Here is a 14,187-nt window from a genome sequence, read left to right as displayed (position 1 = left end):
CTGATTTACTGTATGTATACATCAAACAGTGTAGGCAGATGTTTTTGAAATGCCCTTGTGGAGATTTGTGTGGATAGGAAAGTGTTGTGAGGTTTTCGACTTGGGAAAGATATGTGTCACAACAATCTCAACCCAAAGATTCAATTATAAGCATTTTGGGAGATTTTATATTGCTGATGCTGTGACCTTAATATATCTGTCACATGATAACAGAGAGTTGTATACAGGATATTGATGGACACTGGGTCAACTGTCACAAGAGCATCAGAACCACTGGTGTAGTCCAGGGTATACAGGGGTATACGGCGTATACCCACTTATTTTTCAGTAAGCATTGCGTATACCCACTTCTAAATCCCCCCTGATGTGCACCATACAGTAGTATCTGCGAGCCAATTTACCCATTTTTTTCTTAGGATGGTGAAGCCATGACCCACGCTACTCTGCCTCTAATGTGTTTTTTAACTCGCTTACTATCGCAAGCCGAGATACAGTTAGTCGACACCATGTTTGCCTCATCTATATTTTGCATTCATGCAGGCTGCCTGTGTGACCAGTAATACCAACAAGCTGCTCCTGATCAAATCATGTTCATTTTATAATAGTGGCACACTCTGGCCCACGCTATCTGTTGCAAATCAGCTGTTCAAAGAGACAGTTTACAAAAGAAACTACTGACTTGCCAAGTGAGAGAATAAGTTTCAGTAGTTCACTCAAAATGCATAGTTGTCTCTCACTAGTCTGTGGGCCAGTATTGGTTTAGTAATTTCATTATCCTTCCTCCCTGAGATCAAGCAGCAGAAATTATGTGACAATGAGCTACTACAACAATTACTACTGATTCATTTTTGGGTAAACTAAATAGAGTAGTCTTTCATGTCACTGTTTCTAAAACAGGGGCAAACACTGAGAGTATACCCACTTCTCCAGGGACCACTACACCACTGATCAGAACATATTGAAGGCCTCAGATGCCCCACTTTGTCATGATTAATGCAAACTGTAACATTCATTGTTCTATTCAACTGTGGATGTGTGTCATATATGCAGCTGGCTATTGATCTAAAAAAGCTAAATTAAATACTTAATAATATAAGAGTGTATGCCTCTGGATTGATTTAATGTTTGGTCGGTAATTATGATAGCTGTTATGATATTGTTATTAGTATTGTTATGTATTGTACTTAATCTATGTCATATGGTTTTACTTAAATTATTCCTGTGTTTGCATTTAATGTTTTTTCATAATCTTAATCCGTGTATATACTTTAGTGAACTATTATTGTGTTTACATATTAAGTAATTCTAGGATGTCTGTGCCTCTGAAGGGAGTTTAATGTTTGGTCTGTAATTATTATAGTTGTTATATTATTACATATTTATTAACATACAGGTGAAAAAACCAAGGGACTGTGCATAAATACATCTTAACAAACAGCTTGTGGGAAGATAAAGCTGCGTTTAGCCTCCTACACTACCCAGCATGCAGCGGCACTGCGTGCGCAGGATCTATTGGCTGACGTGCTCACGCGCCTGACACTGGGCTGCTCCGCTGCTAACTCAGTGGTCTGAAGGATCCTGCAGAGCTGCGGAGAACATTACAGCCGGTAAACACCATGGCGGCCCCGAGCAGCGTCTTCTGTCGCTTGTTACACACACACAACTCTTCTCCTCTGAGGAAACTCTACCTGCAGCTCGCGGGCAGCAGCAGCAGCGCGCGGCGGCCATACTCGCACCAGGAGACCGAAGTTGAACTTGGAGAGTCGCATGAAGCAGCTGCTGCTGTCGCCAACTTCAGCCCAGCGGTGAAAACCAACCGGAGACAGGTAAACACGCTGAACTCCCATTAAACACGGTGCTTTGACACACGAGCTAACGTCAGGGCTCAGGTCGTCTCCAGGCCAACACAGGCTGAACTCTGTAAACCAGCAGGAGAACGACTGCGACACAACCCGCTCACTCTCTCCACCATTAAAGGTCAGTGCGTAAAGTGAATCCTGTGTGGACGTACTGTAAGTGGTGAAAGCATCAGCTTCACTCATGTCCTGATCATCCGCTGGTTAACTAGATATCAAACACTAGCACACGCCTGGAACTCAAGTGGGGAAACGAGGTGTGCATTTCTTTCAGAGCCACTAAACCTCCAGATGTCACTAACTTCTATTGTATGATACTGTAATGTCAATGTGGTTCTTATATTATATTCTTATAATGTGATCTCAGGGCATTGCCGTAAAAGTATTTTATGTTCAAGCAAGGAATGATGACAAATAACAGCCTTTGCATTTCAGGGTGATGTGATGAATATATAATTCTTCATATAGCACATCTCTGCCAACGTTTAAAGGTGCTTAACTGAGAGAGAAAGAGAAAATTAAAAGAATATCCGCAATTGAATAACTGAGTAATCAGTTCATAACAGACAGAAGAATAAAAGGTACACACTAAAAGAAAACACATGTCAAACATTCATAGAAGCCAGCTTGTCTTATCTCAATAGGTAACTCAATAGAACAACCAGCAGAGCTCCATTGGCCAAACACTGAATGTAAAAAAAATAATACTGAAAAGTAGTTAAAAACATACAGTTACTAATGCATGCCAAAGATCAATAATAAAAAGTTAAGATAAAATATATAACATCAGCACTAAAAGTTTAGAAACACAAAATTGAATAAATAATGATGAAACTGTTGTTACTACTAGCTTCCCACACAGGAATGAAGCAAGAGGGATGCACTGAACAATTTCTAACCTACTGCTGAGTCATACGCCGGCCTTTGTGCGTCTTACACAACAGCAGCCCACTGTTGACGGTCCAAGGTCTGGAGCAGTTCACAAAGCCATGTGCAACTCCACATGTGGCTGATCCTCTCAAGCCTCAAGTCTCAAAATCAGGATCGTCCCCTGTTCCATGTTAAACACACACACACGATACAGCACTGGTGTTTCCTACCCTGCAGGGAAATTATTCAGCATCAGGCATTGATATTCAAACATACTAATGTGTCAACAGGAAAATGATTTTGGTTGATGAAAAGAACAAAAGCAAGACATAGTGGTGCTAGTGTACCCTCATTTCCATTGGTTTCTGTGTCAGATCATTTTATATTTTCCTTGTTGTCATCTCCAGGAGCGACTGAGAGACGACAATTTCCTTCCCTTCTCAGCATTCTTGACCGACAACTTTGGCCGGAGGCACAGTTACCTACGTATCTCCCTGACAGAGAAATGCAACCTGCGCTGTGAGTACATGTACATGCTGTGATGTATTAAAAGGACAAATGTTTTTACAGCTGCTGCTACTTATACAACCACCACCACATCCACATCTCATGTAACTGTCATGGGAAGACACGTGTCAGTTGTCAAAAATTCTTCAGTGAGTGGCAGCCTCACATCGTGGACAATAGAGCCCACCCCCTACACAGCACACTGACAGTGCAGAGTACATTCAGTGACACACTGCTGTCTCAGTCCTGCTCAACAGACAGAGGACGTCTTTCCGATATGGAAACTCCTCTCAGATATGGTGAAATGAGAGTGACTAAAGCATTAACCATGTCACCATTACTGCAACGTAATCTTTATCTTTGATTGATTTTAGATTTTTTATATCCCTATTCTTGCATTGTTTTCTATTTGTACTCAAATATCAATGCAAATGGTGATGACAAAAACCCTGGAAAATGAATAGTTTTTTAAGGATGGGTTAACATTTACATTTCTGGTTTAATATTTTTCTACATGTTACCTGCAAATCATGTTGATCCACCTCTGAAGTCTTTCACCTTTAACCATTAAAATCCCACAAGTACTTAACATAGATTAACTAGTACTCTATATAAAAAATATAGATAGGTAAGAAATTAAAGGTAAAGTGAGGAAGCAGGACACTTCTTTCATCCATAGGGTCAAGGGGACACTGAATATGTAAAGTTTAGGATGAGTACTTTTGTCCATATATATCATATTCTAGTTCCAGGAACAGATGAGCACGGACTAAAGGTTTCCAATTCATTATTTTTATTGGGATTAGTTTGGAATGCTTTAGAACAAAAGGAGAAAACATGCAACTTGATATTAAACAATATACATCCATCCTCAGTGAAATTAGCTAACAAACAAAGAGCGTAAATACCAACTTAAATGTGATCGATTCTACTACTATTTTAAAAATACTTTACAATTTCTTTAACATCAGCACAATTATCAGAAATACAAATCAAATCTGTTCACTATGGGACCATCAAACAAGGCAAACTCACAGTGGTCATGTACACAGTCCAAACTTGAAAGGATGAGGCCTCCACCATGTGGCCAGCCTGGCCTCTTTGTTCACTAACAAGAGAGAGACAGGTCAACTGACCTCTTATATGGCTTCTGTAGGTGGAGCCACAGGAGGAAGTAGTAGGCCAGGTAAGAGAGAGGAGGGGAAGTAGGAGGGGATTCTCCAAAGAATTGTCTCATGAGTATGAAAACGATGGGAATAGACAGATTGTTAGTCATTGCTCTAAAACACCATCTGCAAGACAACAAATGAGAGAATACGTTTGGTTGAATGGTGTTAATACTAAGAGTTAAAGGTATCTGTTGAGTGTGAAATTACATCATTGGTTAATATATTTTACTCCTCTTCCTATCTTCAGGTCAGTACTGTATGCCAGAGGAGGGGGTGAAGCTTACACCACGGAGCCAGCTGCTGTCCACCTCGGAGGTCCTGACCCTGGCTCGCCTCTTTGTCCAGGAGGGGGTGGACAAAATCCGCCTCACTGGAGGGGAGCCCCTCATCAGACCTGATGTGCTGGAAATCATTGGTAAGAAACAAATAATATTTTTCTTACACTTACACTTTTCATTACACAGATTTAGTAACAAAGTCCTTTGAGACAGGATTCAGCGTTTGGTTTCCAAGACTGTAGATTCAATTAAATTTTTAGTCTCTTGACAAGAGTAGAGCTTTTCTTAGTGACGTAAGGAGAGAACAAGAGAGAAGATCGATTTGTCCATGCATGACTTGGTGTTAAGACGAGTGGCTGGAGAAAATCCTTTTTCACACCACAGCTATGTGATTAGCCGAATGACCTATTATCGCTTAATTTTGCTGTAACGGGCTGATTTAGGCAGGAATTGAGGACGTCTCAGCCAAAGCAAAGCAGTGTGACCAGTAGCCAATGTGTTTGTAGAATGAGGAGCATGGCCTCTAGAGCTCAGCATTTATGATCGTCATGTGACTGGCCTCACATAACCCACATTAAGTTTAGTGGAGTGGATCATTTTGATTAAGTGGAGCCAGTATCTCAATTGTTCATCTACCACAGTTTTTGTTCCTTGGAAATAAGGAAAGAGCCATGCGGAGAATCTTGAGATCATCCAGGACATTCTTTCAATGCTAGGGTTTGGTTTCTGAAAAGTTTTCTTTTTCCACATAACAACAAACTTCTCAGGGTAAAAAGACCCCTTTCGAGGTTAGTCCTAAACTGCAAACGGTAATTGTAATGGTACGTTCAGACCAAAGGTAACGCAAATTTTCGCGTTACGTTCCTCGCATGAGTTTTGCCACACATGATCATTTGTGTTTACTCTTGTTACTCACATGAGTACTTCCACTGTTTTGTTGTTCCTGATGCTGACCCCCTCTTTCTCCTCTTCTCCTTCTTCCTCCCGGTTAGCAAACACAAAGAGTATTAAAACAGAGTATAGTAACAGATACATATTTTCAGAGCTTAACAGGTTTTCCCACTTTCACACTCATTTTTTACCAAGCCCTCTTTTCCTTTGAATAGCAGGTTGTATTTAACAGCTCAGTTTGACCACATACAACAACAATAATTTTGTCTTCCATTTCTAATACAACGTAAGGATGTCAGATACACATGTTAGTGACGGCTGGAAAATCTCAAGGTGAATCTTTTACTAAATGTTTCGAATCAAGGAAGTGATGCATCTAATTTGCATTTACTTTGTATTCAATCTCATCACGCTTTGCGTTTGGTCCGAACACACCATCAGAACTCTCATGTATGGTTCAGTGATTTTCAATTTGCATTCATCTCAACCTGTATTGTGATCAGGTTAAGTTTGACCTGGGGAATTCTTTACTCATGCTTCACCACAGTTTACTCTCTTTGGATCTCACACTCACTCCCTTGTTCCTCTCTTTCTTGTTCCCATGTTTGCCTCTACAGCAGAACTGAAGAAGCTGGAGGGCCTGAAAACCGTAGCAGTAACAACCAATGGCATGAACCTGGCCAGACTTCTGCCTAAGCTGAAAGATGCCGGCCTTGACCTTATCAACATCAGCCTGGATTCACTGGTCCCCGCCAAATTTGAGTTTATTGTCAGGCGGAAAGGTGATGAAACTATGTGGCTATAGTTGTGGTTCAGTTTCATTAGGTTACAGAAGGAGCCTGTGAGCTCTGAACACTCAGGGTGTGGAGGTAACAGCAGGGCAGAGCGCTGGGTGGTTGGCTTGTAGGAGGCAGACACAGATGGACTGGCAGAGATTAGGACATGAAGGAGAGAAAAAAAGAGCAGAGTGACACTGGCAAAAAGAATAAGCAGCTTCTGAGCCAGTCCTCTTCACTAACACCTGATTTTTTATTTTTCTAGAAACAAATGCACAGCCACAGTAAGGAAATCTAAAGCAAATTATTATTATTCAAATCCATCAATATTTGTGAATGCAGTGAGTTTGCTTTCCAGAAGTCTTTAATGTCACTTCTTCTTCGTACTTCAGCTAATGGCTAATTCTTTATATGAGATTATAAATACATTTATGTTGCTTTTAATAAACATTTGTAACTTTTGGTCTAGAAATGTCTCACATGATCTATAATATTTAGCTGTCTGTCTAAACTGTCAGGAATACTTTTTTGCTTATCAGTTGTGTTTGCCTAGTTTGGATGGTTGAGTTTCTCCAGCAAAAAGAAAAAAAAATCAATGCTCAAAAATAAAAAGCTTACCACTAAATTTCCCGACTTGCAAAAAATCGCAAATCACTTTTTCACCTATGATGTGATAAGATGGGTAAACTGACACCACTCTTGTTTCAAATGATAGAATTTCACAACTCTTTATTGACCTTTCAAAAGCTTTTGTTGTAGTTGATAATCTATTGCTCTTAAGAAACCTTCACACATTTGCATACTTGTATATAATTCTTTCCAGTTTTTTTTTTTCAAATTTGAAGAGGCTAAAGTATAATAATATGTTGGGTGCGTAGTGTTGATTTCTTGTCTGAGATAATTTCTGTTTTTTCCCCCTCAGGGTTCCACAAGGTTATGGAGGGCATTGATAAGGCCATTGAAATGGGCTACAACCCTGTCAAGGTATCTCATTTATCTTTGCAGCTTTGCTGATACCTGTTTACTTTTTACCCCCCCACAGTATTAACTTTTACTAATGATTTCACTAAATCTTCCTTGCTCGTCTATTCTGATGACATGATCCAGAACTGATGTGAATCCTCACATCGTCTGAGCTCCTGATTTCTTCTCTGTAACATCTGTCCAGTCAGGAGTCACAATAAACAACAAACATAATGAACTCAGAGTAACAATATCACAATATCATCATCACAACTAAATACAAGTATATACGTTTTTTCAACCCCCCGACTTCAGTCCTGTTTATTTTAGTTTAATTTTCAGTTAAATCTGTTTTGTTATTTCCTGTGATTAGGTGATGATAACAAATAAATGTTTCCTCTGTATGAAATGAAACCATCTTAGGACGTGCCGTTCTGTTGTAGACAGGAAACTTTATTAGAACTGTCAACACACAGCCTACAGCACAGAGTACCATTCCCATTCATAGTCACACACACAGGAGGGAGGGGAAACCATGACAATCTGTCCTCTCTTTTCTTAGTTCTGTTTTTAACTGATCCTTTTTAATGTCAGTTTGTATATTTTGTTTTTAATGATTTTTAAAAAAGATTTACAACATGAACAAATGTTTTAGGATCACAGAAGCTCAATTGAAAAAAGAAAATGTGAGCAAGTACTATTTTTACTGAAAAGTTAATACTGTCTCGATAATTCTCAGAAGCTACAGTGAAGCTCTTTATTATCCGAATTATAGTTTTTATAATTTATTATTTGTCTTGAGGAAAAAATGGCTGTTACTTCTCCTTGATTGTAAACTGCTGTGGCAGCAGTATGGTTAAAAGAATGCTGGTGTAACATTTTATCCATGTCCTTGACACTTTGCCCACAAACCTTGGAGTCACTTGGCTGCTTTCTGATTTACTGTCTGTCACAAATCATATCTTGACAATATTGCACCGTGCATTAAAGAAATGTTAAGACAAACAAACTAATGAACAAACTTACATCTAAACAGACTTGAGCATTGGAGAAAACATTCAGCGAGCATCTTCTCATTTTTAACCAGGACTGAGCGTCACTTTCACCAGTTAAAACAGACAGTGGTGTGCTTCACTCATGTTAAGTCCGTCAGTAAGACTGGCCTTAAAGTAAACTTTGTGTTTGTGTGGTCTCATCTCGCCACTGTCAGAGTTTGCAAATTGTTTGTGAGGGAAGATTCTTTACGCTGTAACATCACTGTACCACCACAGGTATTTCTCTATGTCTAACAAATCAAGTCTTATTTAAGGCTGCGGAAAGGAAAGACAATGAGATATCAGTGACATCATTCAGCTCTCTGGTGTATTTTGGTAAAATCTTGTAACAACTACAGGCCATTTTAAGTAATTGATACTTTAATTTCAATGAAGTCATTTTACTTGTGCAGGTGCTAAAATATCTCGGCACTGTGGGATTTGACCTTGCAGCTGAGACACAACAGGTTTCTAAGGACTGGCTGAGCAGCTGAGTGATATGTGGCTTATTGTTGTGTGCTGCCCTCTGCAGGTCAACTGCGTGGTCATGCGAGGCGTCAATGAGGACGAGCTGCTAGATTTTGTGGCGCTGACAGAAAAGAAGCCTCTGGAGGTGCGCTTCATCGAGTACATGCCCTTCGATGGTGGGTGCTTACTTCATACTGTTTTACTCCACAGGTCACAATATGTACAGGCTTCTATTACTGGGCTGAACATGATTTATATTTACTGCTTTGACATTCAAGGGAATTTGAATATGGGAATTTTGCAACGATAAATATAGAATAATTCTGCCTACAGAGCTGCTACAACAGATTTGTTCACAGTGTGTGTTCTATGCTGGCTGTAAAGTTATTGTAAGATATTGCAGCTTGTGCTATGCTACACGCTACACTGACCCCCACTGCCTCGTCCCCTCTCTGCAGGCAACAAGTGGAACTTTAAGAAGATGGTGAGTTATCAGGAGATGCTGGACCGCATTAAGCAGCAGTGGCCCAAACTGGAAATGCTTCAAACTGGACACACAGACACTGCCAAGGTCAGTGAATACAACTGTTTTGCAGATTAGTAGGAATTTAGTTCATCATGGCATGAATTCCACAAGTTAGAAATAATTACTTTTGAGATTCTGCCTTCAGATTTCTGAAAATATTCTGTGGTATTTTATCAGCTGACATAAGAATGATTGTTAACCATGTTTCTATGTCTTGTATCAGACATTTAAAGTAGAAGGCTTCAAAGGCCAAGTGGGCTTCATCACCTCCATGTCTGAACATTTCTGTGGCTCCTGCAACCGCCTGCGCATCACTGCAGATGGGAACCTCAAGGTAAAGCTGAAGTGCTTCTCCATTGAGCTGATGGTAAAGTTTGTTTTTCTGTTCAAGCGTCTTATAGCTACACTCATCGCTGTTTGTCTTCTCTAAGGTGTGTTTGTTTGGCAACTCTGAGGTGTCTCTTAGAGATGTCCTGCGTTCTGGAGCCTCACATGAGGAGCTACTGCAAATCATCGGAGCAGCAGTGGGCAGGAAGAAGAAACAGCACGCAGGTAGATTTGTGTAAAGTTCATTGATACATAGCACATCAATAGTGTACCTACAGATTACTGAAGAGTGTGAAGTCATCTCTTCCTGTTTGTCTTTTTAGGCATGTTCAGTATCTCCCAGATGAAGAACAGGCCTATGATCCTCATTGGTGGGTGACATGGCTGTACGTACAAATGTCACACACTCACTCTGTTCTCTCCCTACTCACTTATCATTACAGTTGGGTATCATTCGGGTGATTGACAATTAAACAGTTAACAAATTCAAGTGTACTTAAAGGTACAGTGTGTAGAATTTAGTGACATCTAGTGGTGAAATTGCATGTTGCAGCTGAATACCTCACCTCCCCCTCCCCCTATTTTATCATTGACATGCCAGCACCACTGTACATTTATTTAAATATGAATGTTGTTTGTTGTTTAGCAGTTTCCTTGACTGATGCTCTTTTTCCAACAGAGACTTTGACAGAGTCTCTGACGAACTCACATGACAGTCAGAGGGCGTCCTCCATTGTTCTCCAGCTCGCAAACGACACACTCCCCTCTCAAGCAACGGCTCCTCACAAAGCTCTTCCAGGCAGCAGAGTCCTGAGTAGAGAGCGGTTTTTGTGCCTTTCAGATCGCATCGCTTCAACACCAGCAGACAATGTTGGCTGCTCTAGAACCTTAACAAGTGGGGGAACCCATTTGTGGAGAGAGAAAGAAAAACCTAATGTGACAGACAACCTCCACAGTGTAGCACCGCACCACCGCACCACACGCACAACTGTCACAGGCAACATTGATGAAGACTGTCTCAGGTACGCACAAGCCAGGGGTCCTAAAGCTTTGAAGAGCCACGTACACAGGACCACAGGAATATCGATTTTTTGCACATTGATGAATCCCAAAATAAATCTTAACCATCGCAGTGTTCGACTGTGCCTCAATCACAACTCCAGCCAAGACCCCAGCGCCAAACTCAGACAATCTGTGAGTGGTCAGAACAACACTCACCTGGATGGAACCACAGAGGCCCAGCTGACGCACACAGACGCCCAGGGCCGAGCCACCATGGTGAACGTTGGGGGGAAACTTCCCACACGTCGAACAGCCACGGCACGCGCCACTGTCGTCTTAGGTCCCACTGCTTTCCGGCTGCTTCAAGATAACCAGCTGGCGAAGGGTGACGCCTTGTCTGTGGCGCAGTTGGCCGGCATCATGGCTTCCAAGCAGACGTCAGCCCTCATCCCGCTCTGCCACCCGCTCCCTTTAGACCACACCTCTGTCACCTTTGACCTGAAGGAGCTGCAGAACGCCGCGGTCATCACAGCAATGTGTAGCACCACAGGCAGGACCGGAGTCGAGATGGAGGCTTTGACGGCTGTGTCCGTGGCTGCGCTGACCATCTATGACATGTGCAAGGCAGTCAGCCATGACATCATCATCACAGATGTGAAACTGGTCAGTAAGACGGGCGGGAAGAGGGACTTTCATCGACAGCCTTGACCACCTCCTCCAACAGTGAATCTGACGCAGGAAAGAAGCTTCAAAACGATTGAATTTTCACTGGGATCATAATAGCTTTATAAGAAATAAAATGAATGCCATGAAAATTATTTGAAATAGTCTCAAAGAAATGCCACATTCAATATTTTTGCCTCCATCTGCTAAACTCTGCCTATAGCTCACTGGAGAACCAGTCATATTGGACCAGTTTAGTTATTAGATCTTACACTTACCATGGACTGTGTCTAAAGAGGGACATCGCGTCACCACTTCTTCCCACTAAGCAGAAATAAAGTTAAAACATCCCAAATACGAACATCACCATGTTGCACATTTGTAGTCGGGATGGTAGCAAGGTCTTGCTGATACACAAACTCCACCAATCACGAGTCAGTCCCAGCTGTCAGTCATGATGTTGGCCTGTTTTCATAATAACTAAGTCAAACCAAACTTAGCAAAAGAAAATGCACTTGAACAAACATCAGTGTAATTAGAACTTAACTTTGACTTCAGTTTGGTTCACACCCCATCCACTAACATGGAGGAGGCATGGTTTATCACTTATACTGCAGACAGCCACTAGAGGGCGATGAAGATGCTTTGGCTTCACTTTTGGGGAGCTGTGATGTCGTCCGCCTTTATACACAGTCCATGCTCTTCTCACACTAAATGACTCATGTTATTCAAACAGTATTACTTTTATCATGTATCTAACAGTGTTAAGCTAATAATTCCAGTGTCATACATGAGATAATATTTATTTTAATACATTAACTGTGCAACAGGTGGAGGGTTTAGAATAGATGTAGGGCTGCAATGTTTCTGTTTGACTCTAGAGGGCAGTGTAGTATCGCTTTAAAAAGCCTCTGGGAGGTTTTCAGTGAAGAAAAACGACATGAATGTTGAAGATGATTTAATTATGGAGGTCGACAAAGAATGAAGTAACAACAGAGTTATGAGAGATGTTTCTGTGTCCTGGCTGTTTTTCTCAGGTTTGTGTCAAACATGTCTTCCTCTCAGTAGCTGCTGGAATTAACAGAATGTTTTTGTGACTTAATTAATTTGTATACGTGACATGAATCTTCTCAGTTTTTGTCCGTGACACTAATCCGTAAAGAAATTGTCTCAACTTGAGCATTTAATCAAATGTCATTCTATTTCTTTGTGTCATTCTACCTCTGTAGTAAAATGTTAATGACTAATATGACAAATAACCAATTACACTGCCTAAGAGAGAGTGTAATTAATGTTGTTTGTTGATTTAATATTGGCTCAGCATGTATAGTATAATGATATGAAAATGAGTGAACAGCCTGATGCAGCATGTCACTTTCATTTTGTCACAGTTACTGTAGAAAGTGCAGAACTCAATATTGCAATTTTTGTATTATAGCTTTATTGCTTCCAGCTCACTTAAATAGACCGCTCTGTTTTGAAAGAATTAAATACAAACTGTAAGCCACTGACTGCTTGTTGAGCATTTATGTAGCATCTTCTAACATCAATTATTCTACTGTTTCCTATATGATGACTTTACTTCGAACACTGCATCTTTAAGATGAGAATTGTGTGACCCCACGAGTGTCCAGCATGTCCAACACTCACCTGAAAGTAACCACAGCAGCACACTCAGTTTATCAACAAATGAAATCATTAAGTCTTTAGATATTTATTTCAGTTGAAAACTCATTGTTTTAGTTTAAATATATATTTGAAGACTTGTTGATTTATCTAAAACTAGTTAGATAGAAAACCTCCTGAATCACTGACTGGTTGCTATCATAGGTGAAGTCACCTGGCTGGAGGAGAAAGACAGCGGTGATCTGATGTCCTCTCTGGTGATTCTTTATTTTAACACTCAGGCTTGAATGATAGTGTTGAAAGGTCAATTTATGTTAAACTAACCTGTCTAAATGTTGCTGCTTGTTCTCACTTTCCTGGGATTATACCCCTTTTATATATATATATATATAAATTATTCAGTAACTTCTCATACTGTCCATCCCTCTGTTGTCCATGGTGGAGGTTTATTCAACCATCTCTTACAGTACACATGTAAAACAGTTTGTCATTCTCTGAAATATCAAATTCTTAACCTGACTATAGGTATGATTAAATTACATCTGGAGTAAGTTTTTGTCAGTGTTGAACTCCATGACAACATCTTTACCTCAGGGGACATATAGGTAAAATAAAAATACATAAATAGGCACATATGGTGTTTTAGATTATCCATTTAAAGTTGACAGCAGAAAAAAAGTCACACCATATTTTACTCGAACCTCAGGTTCAAGAAAGACGTGTCCGATGTTGCATACTACATCCAATAACCTACAGTTTATTCTCCATTATATGTAAGGTCATTTACATTAGCATATATTAAAACATATTTATAATATAACCGAATGTTCAGTATGATCATATTGTATGATCAAATCATCAAACACATTGTAGTGCCACAATGTCTCACAATATTTTTAATTCCAGTACATGTATTATTGTGTAATATAAAATATATAATAAACATTTTTGATAATAATATAATTTACTTTAACCAATGTTATCAAAATAATTGAATTATTTCTGTTGATGAACTCATCAATTAATCAACCATAGTTCCAGCACCATTATAGATTAGACTGGGCCATCACTACACTGAACTCAACACATCATATCAATGCTATTTGTTTCCATAGCACAGAATATCTAAGTTTATACTTTAGTATATTTTTATATATTGTTTTTTATTAAGTGTTATATATACACATATCATTGAGTTGTGGTGATAGTGAATGAAAAAATAAACGATCAC

At 39.9% G+C, this 14,187-nt stretch overlaps 1 protein-coding gene across 2 annotated transcripts; it reads left to right on the top strand.

The window, feature by feature from the left end:
* The first annotated feature begins 1,508 nt into the window (after positions 1-1,508).
* On the top strand, positions 1,509-12,841 carry mocs1 (molybdenum cofactor synthesis 1). 2 transcript variants are annotated; one of them, XM_020085180.2, is made up of 11 exons: positions 1,509-1,826; positions 3,134-3,245; positions 4,650-4,817; positions 6,189-6,353; positions 7,270-7,331; positions 8,877-8,988; positions 9,271-9,383; positions 9,562-9,672; positions 9,770-9,890; positions 9,989-10,051; positions 10,345-12,841. In XM_020085180.2, exons 1-10 carry the CDS (start codon positions 1,617-1,619, stop codon positions 10,042-10,044), a joined length of 1,230 nt encoding a protein of 409 aa, XP_019940739.2. In that variant the 5' UTR covers positions 1,509-1,616; the 3' UTR covers positions 10,045-10,051; positions 10,345-12,841. The 2 variants fall into 2 exon arrangements, with proteins under 2 accessions (XP_019940739.2, XP_019940737.2); XM_020085178.2 differs by having other exon boundaries at positions 1,510-1,826; positions 9,989-10,036.
* The last annotated feature ends 1,346 nt before the right edge of the window (positions 12,842-14,187 follow it).

This window comes from Paralichthys olivaceus, chromosome 12 (genome assembly GCF_024713975.1).
Source record: "Paralichthys olivaceus isolate ysfri-2021 chromosome 12, ASM2471397v2, whole genome shotgun sequence".
Classification (NCBI taxonomy): domain Eukaryota; kingdom Metazoa; phylum Chordata; class Actinopteri; order Pleuronectiformes; family Paralichthyidae; genus Paralichthys; species Paralichthys olivaceus.
This window is presented reverse-complemented; position numbering and strand designations above follow the sequence as displayed.